We start from the raw sequence: 20,631 nt of genomic DNA, 5'->3' as shown, positions 1-20,631 counted from the left end.
TCAACATGTAATCCCTAAAAAAAAACAAAAAACAAAAAAAAACTCTGAACAATAATCATCATCCATTATTGTGTGTGGGTTTGTTGTAGATTTATCGGGCTGGTCATAGGAGAAAGAATCTAGAATTAATCCCCTGATTATTGTTTCTTGAGAGACAATATTTTTCTTTCATGTGAAATATTAAAGTGGCTAACCTCAAAAAATATTTACGACCAAACTAACTGAAAAACTGTCAACATTAGAATTTCATCAGTGCCAATACTAATGAGCTGTTATGACCTGGCATAAAAACTAGCATGCTGAATGCCTGTTTGCCCCATCTTTAGCTGGATTGGTCAGAACCAAGTGTGCTCCTAAAATGTTGCGTCTCGTTTTATGCATGCATAAGCTATTTGGGTTGTATTGATTGATTGGGTTTCAGTGTTTCATTAAATATGTATGGCTCACTGTTCACAATGAGTAGAATGTTTGATGCATGATGCACATATAAATGCATCCCCCGTGGTGTGGTTGACATTTGCGTGCCTGGTAGATTTTTATGAAAATAATTTCAAAGATTGTGTAGTCATTGTCATTATTAATTTAGTGTCTTTAGTCGTTTGTTGCGAATGTTGTCAGTTGAAGACCTGTGTTGATGTTTAATGTGAAAGACCCTGTAAAATGTTGAGATGATGCGTTCCAAAGAGGAACAATTGCCATATATTGCCCCTGCACTGCATCGATAAACAGTGGCTACTCATTCACTGCCGTAACGATATTCATTTTTTGCACACTACCCAGAGTCATGATGACTGTGCCAATAGCTAGTGCTTGTGTGTTATGGAGGCAAGCGCGGATAGTCTGACAAATAATACAACGAACGGGTGAACACATTTCCTTGCTGAGACGGTAGCCTTGGGCCAGTCTACCCGAACGAAAACTGAAAACAAAAAACTCGCAGTGTCACGTTAGACCCGTCCGACAATGATTCAGCGAGTTATTATGCGTTTCTGTTTGGATCTCAACTAACGGTAGCTCGTAGCTTGCTAGCTAACGCGTGCTACGACAGTCTAGTCGAGGAACCAGGCTAAGAGCCTTAGCAAAGCAACGTTACCTGGTCTAGAGGTATTTGACACACACCATTCTTGCTGTCGTTGTTCACCAAGTGGTGTCTGCAGTTTCGTTCTTACTTAGAGCGGCAGTGGTGCTGAAATGGGAAGTGCGGGTTTCTTCATCGGCCTGCGCAGCCCCGACCTAAATTAGTCAAGAGTCAGTACAGGACAGCATGGTGAATTCGTGAGCCCAGGACTGACAGTTGTGGCAGAAATGGCTAGAAACTGCTTGATTTCTGGTTAGTTACATTTAAAATGTTTATCATAGGTTAATCACGTGCCTTGTTTGTTACTTAGATGACTTTTACACGGTATTGTGGTATTCAAGTGAATAGCGTTAGAAGTATATCAAGAAAAGATCGTTTGCTAACATTACCGGTAGCTCACTGTTAGCTGGTTGGGTGCTAACATCAACTCCGTAGCAAATGTTACGGGTCGATGTATTTGGTACTTCCCGGCGTGACTTGTTTTGTCATACGCGTTGTTTGCCAATCACCAAGCTATCCAATGTCGTTTATGAGTCGTAATTATAGCTCAATGTGTGTATAGTGACATGGTAACGTTAGGTAAATAACGTTATGCTATTAGCAAGGGTGACGTTAGCTTATTTGCTAAGTAGCTACAACTTTAATCTGTCAGCGTCAAGTCACTTGAATTGATAATGAGCAAGCGCACAGTGAGGTAGTCATCTGATTTATTGAGATATATTTGAATCCCAAGTACGTTAAACGATAGAAAAATGTTTTTGGTCATTAATTAAGGCCCAATCTGATTTAATTAACTTTGTGTCGTATGTTGCCAGCTAGCCACTAGCTAGTGCCCTCTGCTTTGCGATGACAAGAACAAATTTAGTATCGTTTTCACCAGTGATTCAGATCAGTGATTTTTGGGGGGGTTTTTTGTTTTTTTCGCTAGTACAGATATTTTAGGGGGAATATCCATATCTACCTTGATTATTATATGGGTGCTTTGTTGGTATTTATGACTGTTAACTGATTACATTTTTTTTATTTTGCAGTACAGCAAGCAGGCATTTCCATATGTATATTGTGTCCACTGTAATCCATGCTGTTGTAAACTGGGTGCAAACCATCCTTTGTGGAGAGTTATGCATTTTATGTGTATACTTTGTTTAAACTTCAGCTGTATATTGACATGTGGGACACTGTTGGTAGTTTAATGTGTGTATGTATATGCATATATATAAATATTTTTTTCATCCTTTTACAGGTAACGTGACTAGAACATGCTGTTAAGTGGGTATTGCCATTTTTTTTTCTGTAAGTATATTTCACGTCTCAAGGTGTATACAAATCCAGTCTTAAATTCTGAGTCTGAATGACTAGAGTTTTTAGATGTTTAAAGTGCAATATTTGACTTATTGATAAATTATACATCTCACACATTAAAACTAGGCATCGTGTTGGTTTCTGACAGACATGAAAATTTCTCAACAGGAGCAACAAATAGAAATTATCGACAATGAAGGTCGACAGAAGCAAGTTAAAGAAAACTCCTACGGAAGCTGTGAGTATGCATAATATTTGCTGTGCAGGCTTTCCTGGCTTCGTTGATGCCCAATTTCTATACAGCTGGGACTTGACCCTGGGTTTTTAGGGTTTCCATGGTGGTACACTTATTCCTGTTAAATTGTCATGGGATCTTGTGCAGGTCAAGATAAAGGAGAGCAGTCTGCAAAACTGTAAGATTTCTGTTAAGATGCCAGAAGGCTTCATTGGAGCTGCGCGTTGGATGGTTGATCATGATGAGCCAATATTTGTAGTACAGGGACATTTCTCAGTTTAGGGTAAAGATGGTCATAGTTTGGCCTTGCTCCTAAGCAAAAATATTGAGAGTCAGTGTGGTTGTCCTCTACAGTGAGTTCACAGGGAAAATGTACATTTTAATATCTTGGCATGTAACAACATAGCTGAAACTTGTTATTGTACATTAGCAGAAAAGAAACATAGGTGGTATGTGAACTCTGTGTGACTAACCTTTTCATGTTTTTGAACCAACAGCCTGCTGACTGCAGGATACTTATAGAGAAGCTCAAGGCATGCAATGATGAGCAACTTCTAGTTGAACTGCAGCACATTAAGACCTGGAATATTGGCAAGGTAAGCCCCAAAGATAAGACTTAGAACAGTATGTGTGTTACAGTAGTGTTTCCACTGGTGTATTCCAGGAATTTGACTGGGACTGGAGCAACTCCTCCGTTGTGCCTACACTAAACAACATACTAGATGCTTACATGAAAAACATGTGTCCCCACTAGTGTAGCTTTTGTAGAGACACCTGTACACAGTGAAACACCTGAACTATAGAAAAATGTCACAGGCTCGCCTTCTGTTTTCAGTTGGCAAACCGTGCATACAACCAACAGATTTTTTGTCGGTAGTCAGTGTTAAACAGCGTTCGTGCATATACAGATGCTCCTCATGTTACTTGCCCCCTTAACCTCCTTTCTAAACCAAACAAGCCTCAACAAGGAGTTAATATTGCAAATAAAAATTGCACTCTACAGATATAAACTCCGTATGTACAAATGTACAGTGACAGTTTTTTTTCTTTCCCCTTCTCTCTTAACACAGACAATCGTGACAATGTAGGCTAACATCCATACCTGTTTTGCTTAGTGTCAATCCATTAATCCAGTGTTCGGTCCCCTCCTGCTCAGTGCAGCCAAATTGACAATTTGGTCATTCTCATAATTTACCTGTTGGTTGTACTCTTGGGATGCTTGGCCACCAGGATGCCCTGGTTGATCTAAGCGTAAATACCTTTCTGCTATTTTTTGTACATTTAGATTTTTCATACAATGCTTCTACTCATCCAGAAAGCACAAAAATAAGGAAAAGGTAGCTGACAGGAACAGTGAGGAAGGCAAATGTTGCTTCCACCCTGAATATAAAAAGATAATGTTTTTAAACATGTCCTGATGATGGTTTTCAGCAGTTTTGTTCACACGCTTTTGTCACATTTTGCCATTGTTTAAAACAACAAAGGCAATTAATAAATGAAATTGTCTTTATCATAATGTTTTCTGTCTTGTCAAGAGTCATGGCATTTAACCTCAGGTTTACTGATGGAAAAGTGCAACACACTTAGTTTGAGCTTGCTGTTGTTGTTGGAAAATATAAAGGTCTGGGATACTTTACTTATCACTGAAAATACTTTTGCCTGTATTCAACAGTGTGAGCTGTATCACTGGGTGGATCTACTGGACCGCTTTGATGGCATTCTGTGTGATGCAGGCCAGACAGTGGAGAACATGTCATGGCTGCTGGTGTGTGATCGTCCTGACAATGGACAGCTAAAAGCACTGCTTTTGGCGGTGCTCAACTTCACTGCCCTGCTCATCGAGTATAGCTTCTCAAGGCACCTCTACAGCTCCATAGAGGTAGGCTTGAACCTAGCACAATCTGGACCACTTATCTGCTTTTTGGGATTTGCATATGTCACAGAAGGAGAGGTAAAGCAACCCACTAACATGAACTCTGTTTTATCTACCACCCCCACCCCCTTTACAGCATTTAACCACCTTGTTAGCATCATGTGACATGCAGGTGGTCCTGTCTGTGCTGAACCTGCTCTATGTGTTCAGTAAGCGCTCTAATTACATCACAAGACTGGGATCTGACAAAAGGACACCTCTGCTGGCCCGTCTGCAACACCTGGCTGAGGTCTTGTGAATGCCATTGTTTTCCTATTGCCATGATTCCAGCTGTCCCTCAAGAGAAAGAGCTGTATTGTTTAGTCTCTTTGTTTTCTGTTATAGAGCTGGGGAGGAAAGGAGAATGGCTTCGGTCTAGCTGAGTGCTGCAGGGATCTGCCTATGACGGTAAGAATTTGACAGAGTGGTGCTCAATAACTGTCTCTGTCAGCTATCTACAGCTATGTGACTGTTAGATTTATGTTTATAAATAAAGTCTGCCAAGTGACGTTATTTAATCACTATTTATAAACTATCTTTGCTTACTTTGCTACCCCTCATTGGTTTATGAACAGAAGTACCCTCCTAGTGCCACCACACTGCACTTTGAGTTTTACGCTGAACCGGGCCCTGAGATCAAAGTAGAGAGGAAGGTAAAGACCTAGACATTTATTTTGACGGTCATTTCTGAAATAAAAAATACATACACTTTTGGAATATTGTGTTAATGGCTCAGTTTCTTCCTAAACCTTACTGAGATTTTCTTTTCACCCCAGCAGACAAGTAGTAACACACTACACTATATTCACATCGAGCAGCTTGACAAGGTACAGTCATATTAAAATTATAATCTAAAAATGTAGTAATTTTTAAGTAATACTTTTGCATGTTCGGCTTATGCATGGTTCTCTGTGTCTTTTAGATTTCAGAGAGCCCATCAGAGATCATGGAGTCGCTGACAGTGATGTACAACATCCCTAAAGACAAGCAGACTCTCCTATTCACACATATTCGACTTGCCCATGGTTTCTCAAATCACAAGAAGAGGTTGCAGGCTGTGCAGGCTCGACTGCATGCTATCTCCATTCTGGGTGAGTGCAAGCCTTTTTCCAAAGATAAGGGACAATGGCTTTTACTCCCAAGTTTTAAGAGCTGACTTTTTCTGTTTCTCTGCAGTGTATTCAAATGCACTCCAAGAGTCAGCCAACAGTATTCTGTATAATGGCTTGATAGAGGAGCTGGTGGATGTATTACAGATTACAGACAAACAGCTTGTGGTAAGAAAGCGCTTTCCTTTTTCTGATAAATCAGTCATTATGCTAAATATCTATGCCACCCTAGCAGTAGTACAGCATATGTAATATGGCATTAGATATCTTTTGCTTTGCAGATTTCTTTAAAAGGTTTGTATTCACTCATGTCCCTTTTCATTTTTTGACTTTGTCCATTAGGATATCAAGGCAGCATCTTTGCGCACTTTAACTTCAATCGTCCATCTGGAGAGGACACCCAAGCTTTCCAACATCATTGACTGCACCGGCACTGCCTCCTACCATGGCTTCTTGCCTGTGTTGGTGCGCAACTGTATACAGGCAATGATTGGTGAGACTGCAGCTAAATACTTGGCTTCAACATTTAAGTGTAATGCAGAAGGAAATGAGACATTTAAATTGAGCTCTTGTTTAACTCTATTTCTGTCTTTTTAGATCCTCTGATGGAACCCTACCCACACCAGTTTGCCACTGCGCTCTTCTCATTCCTTTACCACTTGGCTAGTTATGATGCTGGAGGGGAAGCCCTTGTCTCCTGTGGCATGATGGAAGCCCTCCTGAAGGTATATGTCCTGATCTTATCAGTACATTTTTACCAACCAATTTTCTTCTCAAAAAGTTTTAAGTCCATTTATTACCAGAATGTGACTCTGGTTTCAAGTTTGTCTTTTACTTTGCAGGTGATCAAGTTCCTGGGGGATGAGCAAGACCAGATCACTTTTGTGACACGAGCAGTGCGAGTCGTGGACCTCATCACCAATCTTGACATGGCTGCCTTTCAGTCCCACAGCGGCCTTTCTATTTTCATTTGCAGGCTAGAGGTTGGTAATGCACTTTGCACTGTCCATTTCTGACACAAAACTTTAGCCAAACCTCTAGATTTAATTTTTCTATTACTCTCTCTATTGCTTGGTATATATAGCATGAAGTGGACCTGTCGAGGAAGGAGTGCCCTTTTGTCATCAAGCCAAAGATCCAGAGGCCTAGCGCAGCTGTGGAGTCTGAGGACATGGACACAGACATGGAGAGTAAGTCTCCATTCCTAAGACCTATGGAATTTTTAACCTTCTTTTTTAAAAACAACTAAAGATTAAGGCTACTATTTAAGTTCTAGACAATTGATCAGTTTTGCCAAGTTGTAAAGAAGAGTTGATATGCCAGCATTTTCTATTCTTGCAGTGTCAGAGGTTGCCATGGAAAGCAGCCCTGGACCATCCACATCTTCTGGTCCCAGAACTGAGGCACAGAGCAGTGCTGCTAACACGCCTCGTGCAGGTATACAACGCGAACACACACACATACATACATAAACAAACACTCGCCACTATAAAACTCTGTCATCATCATGGCACTCTGTCTCTGTAGGTATGCAGTGTATCCCCCAGAGGGCAGCTCTGTTAAAGTCAATGCTAAATTTCTTAAAGAAAGCCATTCAGGACCCTGCCTTCTCTGATGGTATCCGCCATGGTGAGTCATTGGATAACCATAACTCTTATTTGTTCTACATTTTCTTTGTAAATAAGATTAAGGGTTTTAGAGCAAATTTTAAAAAAATTGTCACCAAGATCTATACACTCAAGTATGCAAATGCTGGATGTTAACATGTGTATGTGCAATTTCTTTTTCTCATAAGTAATGGATGGGTCCTTGCCTACCTCACTCAAGCACATCATCAGTAATGCAGAATATTATGGCCCTTCACTGTTCCTCTTAGGTGAGTTCACTGTAGCACACACAAAAGTCCTTCGCATACTCTTCTGACTGAGCCTAGTGATTGTTTTCAGAGATGCTTTTATATCATATTAAACATTTTTATTTATTTTTTAACATTCTTATTTTCTCTTCTTTCTGTCTCTGTCTTCTGGTTTTATAGCGACGGAAGTTGTGACGGTGTTTGTGTTCCAGGAGCCATCCCTGCTCTCCTCCCTGCAGGATAATGGTCTCACTGATGTCATGTTGCATGCCCTACTCATCAAAGATGTGAGTTCCTGGCTAGGGGGTGGGAACCAAAATTTTAGATTCTTCTTATTGTTTCCTGAACATGTGAACCATTTATCATAGCAAACAAATGCTACATATCTGCAAGGACATGACTGTTTGCCTGTACCTGTTTCTGTCTGGCATCAATGGTTTATTTAGAAACAAGCATGCTTGGCTAATGTGACAATGTGAGTGATGGATTGTGATAAACGCTCAGTATGTGGCTTCACTATATAAAAGAAAATGACAAGATGAACTGCAGTGCATATGGGAGGCTAATTAGCTCCCATAAGTTATTATGTACTTTAAATTTGAGACAGGCCGGCTTTGATCTGAGCCAGTGTCAGGTTCTGGCATGTTGTGTAAATATAATAACTATAATGTAGGTCATCGAGTTTTTTGTAAAAGTTTCAATGCGAGCCAATAAAGCATGGGGTGATAATCATTGATGGGGAAAAGCACAATAGTTAGCAAAACTTTCACCCCCCTCCATTTATTGTATATTCTTCATTGTTTCTTCTTTCCAGGTTCCTGCCACTCGTGAGGTGTTGGGCTCTCTCCCCAATGTGTTCAGTGCCCTGTGTCTCAATGCAAGAGGTCTGCACTCGTTTGTCCAGTGCCAGCCGTTTGAGCGCCTCTTCAAAGTGCTTTTGTCTCCTGACTACCTGCCTGCCATGCGACGGCGACGGAGCTCTGATCCTTTGGGTGAGCTGGACTGTGTGCGCTGTATGATTCATATTTTTTCGTATGGAACCAGCTTGAGTGGATGACATATTCTGTGTTTGGCTCCAGGTGACACTGCATCCAATTTGGGCAGTGCTGTGGATGAGCTCATGAGGCACCAACCCACTCTGAAGACTGATGCTACTACTGCCATTATTAAGGTAGTGTACCTTGGTTTTCAAGCGTGCTTTAAAGTGTTGCCACATGATCTGGCAGGAAATTTAAAGTATAATTGTTGTTACAGTTATTGGAGGAGATCTGCAACCTCGGTCGAGCCCCTGAGTATATCTGCCAGAAACCTTCTATCCAGAAACCAGATGGCACTGTGGCAGTCCCACCAGCACGCTCCAGCCACGCTGCTGAAGAAGCTTCAAGTGAGGATGAAGAGGAAGAGGAGGCCCTGCACACATTCAGCCAGCAGCAGGGGGAAGCAGAGAGCAACAGACAGTCAGTGCCACTTGAACTGTATGACGCTGAGTTCATAACACAATAGAATAGAACTACAACTCATAATAAACTTGTGTTTTATTTTTCAAGTCTGTCAACTAAATTGCAAATGTTTTAGTTAGTGGCTGTCATTTTGATGATGTTTTGCTTCTCACAGGGTGGTGGGCACTGAGGAGCGGATACCGATTCCTCTCATGGATTACATTCTGAATGTGGTATGTATTTTGTGGCAGCTTTTGTCTTGTTTTGGGTGTGTTGTGAAATATTTGAAGCTATGGGTCAATACTCACCTCAATTTGCCTCTAACTCATTGATTGACAATGCACATTTTCCAGATGAAGTTTGTGGAATCTATACTAAGCAACAACACAACAGATGACCACTGTCAAGAGTTTGTGAACCAGAAGGGTCTCCTACCTCTGGTTTCTATTCTGGGCCTGCCCAACTTGCCCATAGACTTCCCCACATCTGCTGCCTGCCAAGCTGTAGCTGGTGTCTGCAAGTCCATACTGGTGAGCACAAAAGAAAGATCAGTGTGGTTGTTTATTTTTCTCAATTTTGTATTTATTTCTCTGAAATGATGTATGTTGATGCGAATGTGATGTTAAAGTGCCAGATATAGCTAAAAGACTCTAGTCCCTAGTTGACTTGATGATGAGAGCTAAAAGAAACACTAGTTTGCTGGATTTAACAAAGACTTTCTCCCCCAAATCCTCTCCCTTAGACACTTTCACATGAACCTAAAGTACTCCAGGAGGGACTGTGCCAACTGGACAGTATCCTGACATCTCTGGAGCCACTTCATCGACCAATTGAGGTGCCTGGAGGGTCTGTGCTTCTCAGAGAACTGGCTAATGCGGGCCATGTCACTGATGCCACACTGTCAGCCCGTGCCACACCACTACTCCATGCGCTTACAGCAGCGCATGCCTACATCCTCATGTTTGTCCATACATGCAGAGTGGGACAGGTAAATATGGATGCAAAATGACATAGTTATGGGACTAAATACCTATTACCTACCTAAATACCTATACCTATGCTTCTGTTGTCTTTTGAAACAGAGTGAGATCAGAGCTATCTCAGTGAATCAGTGGGGGTCCCAGTTGGGCTTGAGTGTTCTCAACAAACTCAGTCAGCTCTACTGCTCTCTGGTATGGGAGAGCACTGTGCTGCTGTCCCTTTGCACACCTAACAGGTGACTCTCTTAAACTTTACCCCATTTATTTAATTATGTGATCAGCTGTATCCCTCTAACACCTCTTGCCTTATGTCTAACAGTCTGCCTCCAGGATGTGAGTTTGGTCAGGCTGACATGCAGAAACTGGTGCCCAAAGAGGAGAAGCCGTCTGGCAGCACTGCAGCAACTACAGCCTCTGGTTCAAGGAGAGCTGGTAATATAACCATTTACCTTTGTTGAATGATAACCACAATGTGCCTGAACGCTTCTCAGCAACATCTGTCTTCTCTGCCTTTTTATAGCGGAGTCTGAGGCAGTGTCTGTGGATTCGTCTGCTAGTGGACTGTTGGAAGGGATGGGTCTGGATGGGGATACCTTGGCTCCCATGGAGACAGACGAACCCACTGCAACTGATTCTAAAGCGAAATCCAAACTAACCCCAGCTATGGCCACACGCATAAAACAGATTAAACCCCTTCTATCTGGTGAGAATGTCTGTGCAAACTATAATGAAGTTTCTTTTTTTTCAGTTTTCAGTAATCAAGTTTTTATGCATGTTAATATATTAACAAAATGTCTCAAAATGCCTTAAATCTCCACGAGTGTACTATTTCTCACTAACGTATGCTTGTGTCTTTACAGCTTCGTCTCGACTAGGTAGAGCTCTGGCTGAGCTCTTTGGCCTGCTGGTGAAGCTATGTGTGGGCTCTCCGGTGCGCCAACGGCGCTCCCATCATGCCACAAGTACAGGCACTACTCCCACGCCTGCTGCCCGGGCCACTGCCTCTGCCCTCACGAAGCTTCTTACCAAGGGTCTGAGTTGGCAGCCACCACCTTACACACCCACCCCTCGGTTTCGGTAAGAGCAGACTATGCTTACCACATTTTGTCATTTTTAATATATGCATTGCACACAAAGGGGATATGGAATGTTCTTTTTTTTCTTGGGCAGGCTGACTTTCTTCATCTGCTCAGTGGGATTCACATCCCCCATGCTGTTTGATGAGAGGAAGTACCCCTATCACCTCATGCTGCAAAAGTTCTTCTGCTCTGGAGGGCATGATGCCTTATTTGAGTAAGTCCCACCCAGTACAGTGACATATGAAGATGAACAGTATTTCATCCTAAGTGTGGTTGCTCATATTAAGAATATGCCAATTTCTATGTCACTGAGGAGTTTTATTGGTTGTATTGCTCTTATGCAGGACATTTAACTGGGCCCTGTCAATGGGTGGGAAGGTTCCCGTTTCTGAAGGTCTTGAGCATACTGATCTGCCAGATGGGACAGGGGAGTTCTTGGATGCCTGGTTAATGCTGGTTGAGAAAATGGTGAACCCAAGCACTGTGCTTGATTCACCCCACTCCCTACCAGCTAAAATGCCTGGGGTCACCCCCACCATGCCCCAGTTCAGTGCCCTTCGGTTCCTCATAGTCACCCAGAAGGTCAGTATCAGTTAGTGAGTCCGTGAGTCTGTTGCTGCCGTCAGATCATATTTTTGAGTTTGTTTTCAACATGGGAAGTCAGTTGTACATTATGCATGGCATTCAAAGGAGGTAATTGTAATAATAAGATAATTATAATACTAGGAATAAGAAAAGCCTTCCATAATCTCTGCAATCTCTGGTGTTTTATTATTGTAACACAGTCCCGAATTCCTCCTCCATCCAGGCTGCATTCAACTGCATTCGCAGTCTGTGGAATAGGAAGCCATTGAAAGTTTATGGAGGCAGGATGGCTGAATCCATGCTGGCCATTCTTTGTCACATCCTGAGAGGGGAACCTGTTATCCAGGAGCGCCTGGCCAAGGAGAGAGAGGGAACACTGCGCCCGGATGATGAGACACCCTCCACTGGTTCTTTGGGACCCAGTGTTGCCGCTGGAGCATCTGCAACAAGCGGAGAGGCACCAGCGCCGAGTGGAACAACAACTGGAGTACCAGCAGGAGGATCAGCTGATGGCCCAGTTAGTTCCACTCCGCGCCGGGAGCCCCAGGTTAACCAGGCTCAGCTTACACAGGTATATATGTATCACTGTTAGAATATTGTACTGTTTGTAGACAATTGTTATGATGCTGTGCTTTTATCTTTGGGGATATTAGTCCAAGACCAATTGGGGGCAAAGTGTGCATGATTTTGTTTTTTACATTTTTTTGTAATTGCGTGGTATTGCAGCTTGAAAGCTTTCTCTAAGGGGTAAGTGAGAAGAATTTAGAAAGAATGGAGAGTGAGAACTGATTCACAGGAAAAGAGCAAGATGAATTTAGCCCAGATTATTGGCAATCCTACCTTTTTTCAAGACAGATTGTTTGAGCTCATTGACCCATTGAGCTCAAGTTCAGTAAATCTTTCAGCATAAGACATCTAGGTCCAGCATCATATCTTCAGCGCTGCAGTACTGAGATTTTCTCCCTAACAGTCAGGATATTATTGCTGATGAAAGAGGTTTGATTGGGTCTTGCAGAGAGGTTGTATGCACTCATTTTTCAAAAACAGACAAGATGTAACTGGAAAAACATTTCTTTGTCCCTCTTAAATAAAATTGAGTGTCTTGCCTTGTTGTTCATGACACCATTTATGTTTACTCTAAAAACTTTAAACTCTAAAAAAATTCATCTTTTTGTGTGGTGTTTTAGCTGATGGATATGGGTTTCTCAAGAGAGCATGCCATGGAGGCCCTTCTGAACACCAGCACCATGGAACAGGCAACGGAGTACCTGCTTACACACCCCCCGCCGCTTCTTGGTGGAGCAGTGAGAGTAAGGCGTTATAGACGGAAACATGCTTCCATTCTTTGTTCTGTAAGTCAAATTCAAGCAGCTGACATTGTTGCCTTTTTTCCCAGGACCTGACTATGTCCGAAGAGGACCAGATGATGCGGGCTATTGCCATGTCACTTGGACAAGAGGTCAGCATGGACCAGCGCTCTGACTCTCCTGAGGTGCGTCACTCTCGCTGTTCAGATTACATGGGGGGGGAAAAGTTTTGCCCTAAACTGTCTGTTGCTAAATAAAACCTCTTGAATGATTACGTTACCATTTAGCTGAGCAGCTGTTCAGATTATTTCTGTGCATGCTTCAGGAAGCAGCACGTCGGCGTGAGGAAGAGGACAGGAGGGCCAGGGAGCGGGCAGAGGAGGAGGAGGCCCGCTGCTTGGAGCGTTTCATGGAGGCTGAGCCGCTAGACCCCAAGGAGCTTCATGCGTTCACTGACTCCATGCTGCCTGGCTGCTTCCATCTTCTAGATGAGCTGCCTGACACAGTCTACCGACTCTGTGACCTGCTGATGACTGCCATTAAGAGAAGTGGCCCAGAGTACAGAGATCTCATCCTTGGACAAGTTGTCCATCAGGTCAGTGGATAAATACATGTTTATACTGTTGTTTGCTCTCTAGAGTCTTCTATATATATGTTCAGAGTTAAGATCCGCTGATTTAGTGGACTGTGGAAGATGTTTGAATTTGTTCTTGTTTCCTGCTGCCAGTATCCTGCTGTATCACTAAGTCAATGAAAACAGAGCAGGCTTTAAATAAGTCTGAACAATAGAAGCATCACATTCTTGTACCAGCCTCATTGTTGTCATGTTGTGTGTAGGTGTGGGAGGCAGCAGACGTGCTGATCAAGGCTGCTGAGCCTCTGACTACCAGTGACACAAAGACAGTGTCTGAGTGGACCAGACAGATGGCCACACTGCCGCAAGCCTCCAAGCTGGCAACGAGAATTCTGCTGCTCACATTGCTCTTTGAGGTAACACAAACACCCACTGAACAATTCGGTTGTCTCTAGCTTCAAAATGTTTGCTGATAGAGGATAAAATACATTTTTGTCATTGTTCACCTACTCATCCCCATCATATGTTATTTTCTGTTTTAAAAGGAACTGAAGCTGTTGGGTGCCAGAGTGGTGGAGAACAGTGGGATTTTGGACTTGCTGATAAAGCTGCTTGAGGTGGTGCAGCCCTGTCTTCAGGCTGCTAAAGAACAGAAAGACATTCAGACACCAAAGTGAGTTCTGCAAAGTCTAGAAACTTGCTTAGACTTACTTGCAAAAGTTAGACCAGCTTTTCACCATGAAAACCCTCATATGTTTGCATTCTGAATTTATTTATTTTTTCTGTAGATGGATTACACCAGTATTGTTGATCATTGACTTCTATGAGAAGATGGCAGTCTCTTCAAAGCGCAGGGAACAAATGAACAAGGTAAAAGCCAACATTATAACACAAAGCCACTTAAACATATTACTATTGAAGTTATATATTTAAATCTGTATGCCAAGTTACAAGCACAGGTGTAGACAGCCATGTACTGAGTCCATGAGTGAAAAGCTTAAGTGTTGGAAGAGAATAAATGGAAAAACCGACATACTTTTTGTATGTTGGTGCTTCACACAATTACCACTATACCATCAAATATTCCTTTTCTCTGCATGCTAATAGTGCTTTGCTTTCTTTTATTCAAGATTTGTTGTCTAGAATGAGCTGTGTCTAGACAGGAAGACATGCATTTTTAGTACTGAGCATAAAGAAGGTGGACAAACGTGTAATCCCATTTAACATGGTTTACATAAATACAACTTTGTCAAGTGTATAATAGGTTTTTGTTTAGTCAAGAGTTATTGAATTGACTGTCTGCATTACATTGTTGGGATTGGTGTGATTTTGTGCACCCCTTTTGTAAAACTGTGTTCTCTGCTTTTAGTATCTGCAGCCCAATGGGAATAACTGGCGATGGTTTGATGACCGCTCAGGCCGTTGGTGCAGTTACAGTGCATCAAACAACAGTACCATTGACTCAGCATGGAGGGCTGGGGAGAGCAGTGTCCGCTTTACAGCTGGACGGCGGAGATACACTGTGCAGTTTAACACCATGGTGCAGGTATAAACAAACACTTTTCTTCCCTTCTAGAGAATACCTTAATAATTACCCTTTATGGACTCTTTCCTGGTGTGATCGGTTGTGTTACTAGAATTTACTTGGTTCTTTGAACAATATAACACCACTCTTATCGGGCAGGTTAACGAAGAGACTGGTAACAGAAGGCCAGTGATGTTGACTGTCCAGAGAGTGCCTCGCATGCCCAAACCCACGAAGACCGGCAGCATTACTGACTCAGAAAGAGAAGAGGGAGACAGGAGCAAAGCAGAGGAAACCCACACTGACCTGGACTCAGGGACAGCATTGGAGATGAGTGCCTCTAAGGATGATTCCAGCCAACTGAAGGAGACCACATCTGGCCCCTCATCTTCCCTGGAGTCTGACTACTCCCAAGGCTCTGATATTGTTGTGCAAGGCCTGACTGACGACATGACCACTGTTCTTATTCGTGCCTGTGTCAGTATGATTAGTGTTCCTGTGGACCCAGACACCCTCCATGCAACATTGCGTCTCTGCCTGCGTCTTACACGCAATCACCACTATGCTATGATGTTTGCTGAGTTAAAGAGCACGCGGATGATTCTGGGGCTGACGCAGAGCTCTGGCTTCAATGGCTTCACTCCACTCGTTACACTGCTGTTCAGGCACATCATAGAAGATCCAGCCACTCTGCGGCACACCATGGAGAAGGTTAGAGTCTATTCCCATAATGTTGAGCGTATCTTAAGATACTGTTGCATTACTATTTTGTTGTTGCCAAATGTGGTATTTTCTGAATAATGCTTTTTAGTTGTGCTGAGATAACAATTAAATTCGTCAACAATCTGTTGCTGTAGGTGGTGAGGTCAGCAGTGACCAGTGGGGCAGGCAGCACCACCTCAGGAGTGGTGTCAGGCAGCCTTGGTTCCAGAGAAATTAATTATATCCTTCGTGTCCTGGGTCCTGCTGCCTGCCGTAACCCTGAATGCTTTACTGAAACGGCCAGCAGTTGTGTCCGCATTGCTCTGCCTGCACCCCGTGGAGCTGGCACAGGTGAGTGTGCAAGGGGTGTGCAAACTTGTCATTAGATTTGAAGTTACAAGTACTGTGATTTTGTTTGACAGATTTATTTTGCCATCTAGTCTTTTCTAATTTTTTAAAATTCTTATAAACTCATACTCAGTCTTTTTTGCAGCCTCCGATGATGAGTTTGAGAATCTGCGAATTAAGGGGCCCAATGCTGTGCAGCTGGTGAAGACCACTCCTCTGAAGCTGTCCGCCTTACCCCCTATTCCTGACACTATCAAGGAAGTCATCTATGACATGCTCAATGCTTTGGCTGCCTATCATGCCCCTGAAGAACGTAAGATATGTTTATAAGAGAGCTATGGCTAAGGTATATGTCATTTTATGGAAAAAAAAATCATTTGAGCATTTCAGCTGAGTATGTTTTTGTGTGTGTGGCGCAGCTGAGCGTCCAGAAGAACGTGCAGCAATGGTGCCTGGTGGTCAAGACCTGTGCCAGATATTGCAGGATGTTGGTGATGATGTTTACCAGCAATACAGACTCACCCGGCAGGGCAGTGACTTTGACTCCCAGACGGCATTCCATATCAATGTAAGTCTCAATGACAAGTTGTCCTGTATTGAAATATGAATTGTGTCATCTTCTCAGTTAATAAGAGAGCGATGTCTCTTCCCCTCAGACACAAGTGTTTGCTGCTGACGGAGGTGTAGCCGAGACATCCCAGTCTGGCACACCACAAGGAGAAGGTGAGACTAAAATTCTTTTTGTAAACCTTGCAAGAACATCTGTTTGATAAAACTGCATGTACTGTATCAGATTCTCTGTCATCCTAATCATTATATAGCATAGTAAAAGTGTTGTATGCCAACAGTGTAGCTGAGTTTGTTATCCCAATTTCATCAGCTTCCACACCAGAAGAGATGCGGGAGGAAAAGAAAGAACAAGAGGGAGAGAAGAGTTCTGGCTCTGAGGAGGGTAAAGCAGCTAAGGTAAAGGCTAGCAAGCCTCTAATGCCTACTTCCACGATCTTGAGGCTGCTTGCTGAGCTGGTGCGTTCCTACGTTGGCATCGCTACGCTAATCGCCTCCTACTGCTACACTGCTGGGCAGTCCGAGCTTATTAAGGAGGTGAGTAGTTAAACAAAACTTTGTCAGCCTATCACTCCTCTACTGTTATACCTTTACTACACTACTACTGTGCATGTTTTTCCTTTTAACCTATTTTGACTTCCTTGTATCCTAACAGGATTGCAGTGTCCTGGCCTTTGTGCTTGACCACTTGCTGCCCCACACCCAAAATTCGGAGGACAAAGACACACCAGCTTTGGCACGTCTGTTCCTAGCCAGCCTGGCAGCTGCTGGCACAGGTACTGATGCCCAGGTGGCCTTGGTCAATGAGGTGAAGGCTGCCCTCAGTCGAGCACTAGCAATGGCAGAAGGTGCTGAAAAACATGCCAGGTAATCAGCATAAAAAATAAGTAAACATACATAATATTGATACTATAACCCTTTTTTGGTTAATGATTTATATCCATCTGTACAAAACTGTACTCACATGATCACTCTGTCCATTTATTTATTTCACAGGCTTCAGGCAGTGATGTGCATCATCAGCACCATCATGGAATCATGTCCCTCTACATCCAGTTTCTATAGCACAGCCGCAGCCAAGACGCAACACAATGGCATGAACAATATCATAAGGCTCTTTCTTAAGAAAGGACTGGTCAACGACTTGGCTCGTGTCCCTCACAGCTTGGACTTGTCCAGGTATATGATGAGACCATATTTCATTTTGCACAGGGGCCAGGGGCCTGCATTATCTAATGTAATCTGTTTATTATAACCCAAGCTTTATGATATTATTAAGTTGGATGAGGTTAAACTGGGATCAAGTTGGCTTTGTGCCAAAAAAAAAATAAAAACAACAACTTATTTATGCTGTATGAAATCAATATAAATTGATTGCATATTCTTCCTTCAAATCATTTGTTTTAGTCCCAACATGGCCAACACCGTGAATGCTGCCCTGAAGCCACTGGAAACTCTATCCCGCATTGTTAACCAGCCCAGCAGTCTGTTTGGGGGCAAAGGAGGCTCCAGCAAGAGCAAGGCTGAACATGACACTGTTGGCACTGCCAGGGACAGCAACAGCAACACTCAGGACCAAGGTATCTGCATGAGTGAGATGAGATGCTTCAACATTCTTGATACAGTCATTGCAATTTTTTTCTGTTACTGATATGTGACATCTATTCCAGGAGAACCTGGTGAAGCAGAGCCAGCGGAGGGCAACCACAGGGTGCAGGGGACAGATAGTGACCTAATGGATGGAGAGACAGAGGGAGACACTGTAGTCATTGCGGGTCAGCCAGAGGTCCTCAGCACACAGGCTATGCAGGTGAGTGGCGTTATATTCCACACAATACTCACAGTATTTCACCGCATTAACCTCATATATAGCACCCATAACTATTGATTATAACATGAAAGAGATTATCATCAAAGTTAGAGCTCTGGTGTTAATGTCCGTTTCTCCACTTGATGATTGGCACTGCAATTGTGGTTCATTTCTTCTGTATGTAGGTGGAGAATGAGTTGGTGGATCTGATTGATGAGCTGCTGGAGAGAGATGCTGGCACTGTTAACAGCACAATTATAGGTAAGCTGATCAGTTAATAGGGGAGGAGACAACAGGGGTAGATATACAATAGGCAAGGACAAGGTTAGATTAGTTTTGTGAACAACCACTAAGACTCAGTAGCATAGTCAAAATATAGTGGGTTGATGCAAAATCAACAAACTCGAAATGCAAGGAGCTACCCATACACTGGAGTCATGGTTCCTTTGATTTTATAGTTTTTATGATGCGTGATACCGGTGTGCAGGTACTCTTTGTGTAACAAACAGGCAAGTGAATCCAGAGAGTCTGTATCACTTGTTGTCTGTTCTGTCACTCAGTGGGACGCAGCGGTGAAGATGAATCACAAGAGGATGTGTTGATGGATGAAGCTCCCTCCAATATAAGCCAGGCATCCACTCTTCAGGCCAACCGGGAAGGTAAGACACTGGTGCATCAGAGCTTTATGTGTGTATCATTGTAAAAAGTCCTTCTTGTAATGGACTGTGTGTTTCTTCTCTTCTATTAGACTCCATGAACATTCTTGAACCAGAGGATGAGGAACACACACAGGAAGAAGATTCTAGTGGCAGCAATGACGATGAAGACAGCCAGGATGAAGAGGAGGAGGAAGAAGAAGAGGAGGAGGAGGATCAGGTATGGAATAATGCAATGAGGTTCAGTAAACAAGTCTTGGTTGTTTATTTTTAAGACTTATGGCTGCTGCTTGTCCTCAAGGATGATGAAGAAGGAGATGAGGATGACGATGATGAAGGTTCAGAAATGGAGTTGGATGAGGACTTCCCTGACATAAATGCCGCACCACACATCCGCTTTGAAAGGTTCGACAGGGATGATGACCTCATCATAGAGTTTGACAACATGTTTTCCAACAACGGTAAGCAGGATCATTGATAGCTAACGTTTATTGAGGTCACATTATTTAGACATTGCAGGCTACTGAAATGGCTAAAATGATGCTAAAAATCAGAACCAGTTGAACCATTGGGAAAAAAACATTTTTGATCCAGTTTTCCAAAGACTAGTTGAAGCTACACATGACAAACAATCACAAAAAGCAGATGATGCAACAAGTTTCTTTTCTTATGCTTTATTATTATTTGTAAACATAGCTTGGGGTTCTGCCAGAGCTGTCTCCCTAATGTCTTCCTACTTCTTTTTGTTGTTTTTTTTCCATCAGCTGACATCCCTCCTTCCCCAGGCAACATCCCTAGCTCCCACCCACTGATGGTGCGCCATGCTGACCACGGTTCCCTCACCCTGGGCGTGGCAGGTACTAGTAGCCGCCTGGCACAGGGGATGGGCCGCAGCCAGCGAACACTGCGCCAACTTACTGCCAACAGCGGACACACCATCCATGTCCACTACCCAGGCAACCGCCAACCCAACCCTCCGCTCATCTTGCAAAGGTGAAATTTATTTATTTATTTTTTAACTGAACAACACATCTGTTACACCACCATTCTTTGGAGTGATAATGCTTATTAAAATGTCTGTCCTTCCTGTAATTACTATTTTTATTTTTTTTAGATTGTTAGGCCCCAGTGCTGCTGCAGACATTTTACAGTTGTCCAGCTCTCTGCCTCTGCAATCTCGTGGCCGTGCTCGCCTTTTGGTTGGAAATGAGGACGTGCACATCATCGCTCGTTCTGATGATGAATTGCTGGATGACTTTTTCCATGAGCAGAGCAGTACTGGAGGACAAGCAGGTGAGAATACAATGGCTTGTTGGTAATGTAACAGTCTTTTGGTTTAGTATTTGTCTGAATTTCTAACATCATTGTTCATTCTGTGTCTCTAGGCACTCTCTCTAGTATTCCCACTGCCTTAACTAGATGGACAGATGAGTGCAAAGTGCTGGATGCTGAGAGTATGCACGACTGTGTCGCAGGTAAGTTGGTGTTAGATTGGAGACCTTTTTCAAAGGCGATAAATTTTCATCACTTTATCTTAAGAAAAACTCTGTAGGACTGACTACCTCAAC

General features: G+C 42.9%; 1 protein-coding gene across 11 annotated transcripts in view; it reads left to right on the top strand.

Annotated features, from left to right (window-relative positions):
• Nucleotides 1-20,631, top strand: part of huwe1 (HECT, UBA and WWE domain containing E3 ubiquitin protein ligase 1) — a 37,335-nt gene that overhangs the window by 4,054 nt on the left and 12,650 nt on the right. For 4 of the 11 annotated variants that reach the window (XM_046396296.1, XM_046396292.1, XM_046396297.1 and 1 more), the window contains exons 3-57: nt 2,322-2,371; nt 2,549-2,618; nt 3,113-3,211; nt 4,288-4,494; nt 4,625-4,777; nt 4,873-4,935; nt 5,103-5,180; nt 5,304-5,354; nt 5,450-5,618; nt 5,704-5,804; nt 5,979-6,129; nt 6,234-6,361; nt 6,479-6,619; nt 6,721-6,826; nt 6,978-7,073; nt 7,164-7,265; nt 7,432-7,512; nt 7,672-7,778; nt 8,306-8,483; nt 8,571-8,662; nt 8,746-8,966; nt 9,106-9,163; nt 9,284-9,460; nt 9,673-9,918; nt 10,013-10,146; nt 10,230-10,342; nt 10,431-10,613; nt 10,771-10,987; nt 11,081-11,203; nt 11,334-11,571; nt 11,798-12,145; nt 12,762-12,884; nt 12,971-13,066; nt 13,207-13,476; nt 13,719-13,871; nt 14,001-14,128; nt 14,244-14,325; nt 14,825-15,001; nt 15,140-15,691; nt 15,838-16,033; nt 16,164-16,343; nt 16,450-16,598; nt 16,687-16,753; nt 16,911-17,134; nt 17,253-17,464; nt 17,594-17,776; nt 18,005-18,177; nt 18,268-18,407; nt 18,593-18,668; nt 18,968-19,066; nt 19,156-19,283; nt 19,365-19,524; nt 19,828-20,056; nt 20,178-20,356; nt 20,449-20,538. In XM_046396296.1, coding sequence (XP_046252252.1) covers nt 2,574-2,618; nt 3,113-3,211; nt 4,288-4,494; nt 4,625-4,777; nt 4,873-4,935; nt 5,103-5,180; nt 5,304-5,354; nt 5,450-5,618; nt 5,704-5,804; nt 5,979-6,129; nt 6,234-6,361; nt 6,479-6,619; nt 6,721-6,826; nt 6,978-7,073; nt 7,164-7,265; nt 7,432-7,512; nt 7,672-7,778; nt 8,306-8,483; nt 8,571-8,662; nt 8,746-8,966; nt 9,106-9,163; nt 9,284-9,460; nt 9,673-9,918; nt 10,013-10,146; nt 10,230-10,342; nt 10,431-10,613; nt 10,771-10,987; nt 11,081-11,203; nt 11,334-11,571; nt 11,798-12,145; nt 12,762-12,884; nt 12,971-13,066; nt 13,207-13,476; nt 13,719-13,871; nt 14,001-14,128; nt 14,244-14,325; nt 14,825-15,001; nt 15,140-15,691; nt 15,838-16,033; nt 16,164-16,343; nt 16,450-16,598; nt 16,687-16,753; nt 16,911-17,134; nt 17,253-17,464; nt 17,594-17,776; nt 18,005-18,177; nt 18,268-18,407; nt 18,593-18,668; nt 18,968-19,066; nt 19,156-19,283; nt 19,365-19,524; nt 19,828-20,056; nt 20,178-20,356; nt 20,449-20,538 — 8,272 coding nt within the window. In that variant the 5' untranslated portion in view covers nt 2,322-2,371; nt 2,549-2,573. Of the gene's footprint in view, nt 1-913; nt 1,105-1,134; nt 1,331-2,321; nt 2,372-2,548; nt 2,619-3,112; nt 3,212-4,287; nt 4,495-4,624; nt 4,778-4,872; nt 4,936-5,102; nt 5,181-5,303; nt 5,355-5,449; nt 5,619-5,703; nt 5,805-5,978; nt 6,130-6,233; nt 6,362-6,478; nt 6,620-6,720; nt 6,827-6,977; nt 7,074-7,163; nt 7,266-7,431; nt 7,513-7,671; nt 7,779-8,305; nt 8,484-8,570; nt 8,663-8,745; nt 8,967-9,105; nt 9,164-9,283; nt 9,461-9,672; nt 9,919-10,012; nt 10,147-10,229; nt 10,343-10,430; nt 10,614-10,770; nt 10,988-11,080; nt 11,204-11,333; nt 11,572-11,797; nt 12,146-12,761; nt 12,885-12,970; nt 13,067-13,206; nt 13,477-13,718; nt 13,872-14,000; nt 14,129-14,243; nt 14,326-14,824; nt 15,002-15,139; nt 15,692-15,837; nt 16,034-16,163; nt 16,344-16,449; nt 16,599-16,686; nt 16,754-16,910; nt 17,135-17,252; nt 17,465-17,593; nt 17,777-18,004; nt 18,178-18,267; nt 18,408-18,592; nt 18,669-18,967; nt 19,067-19,155; nt 19,284-19,364; nt 19,525-19,827; nt 20,057-20,177; nt 20,357-20,448; nt 20,539-20,631 lie in introns of those variants that run through there. The other 7 variants (XM_046396289.1, XM_046396288.1, XM_046396298.1 and 4 more) reach the window with 7 other exon arrangements.

This window comes from Scatophagus argus, chromosome 8 (genome assembly GCF_020382885.2).
Source record: "Scatophagus argus isolate fScaArg1 chromosome 8, fScaArg1.pri, whole genome shotgun sequence".
Classification (NCBI taxonomy): domain Eukaryota; kingdom Metazoa; phylum Chordata; class Actinopteri; family Scatophagidae; genus Scatophagus; species Scatophagus argus.
Note: the sequence above shows the minus strand (reverse complement) of the source record. Positions and strands in the feature narration are given on the sequence as shown.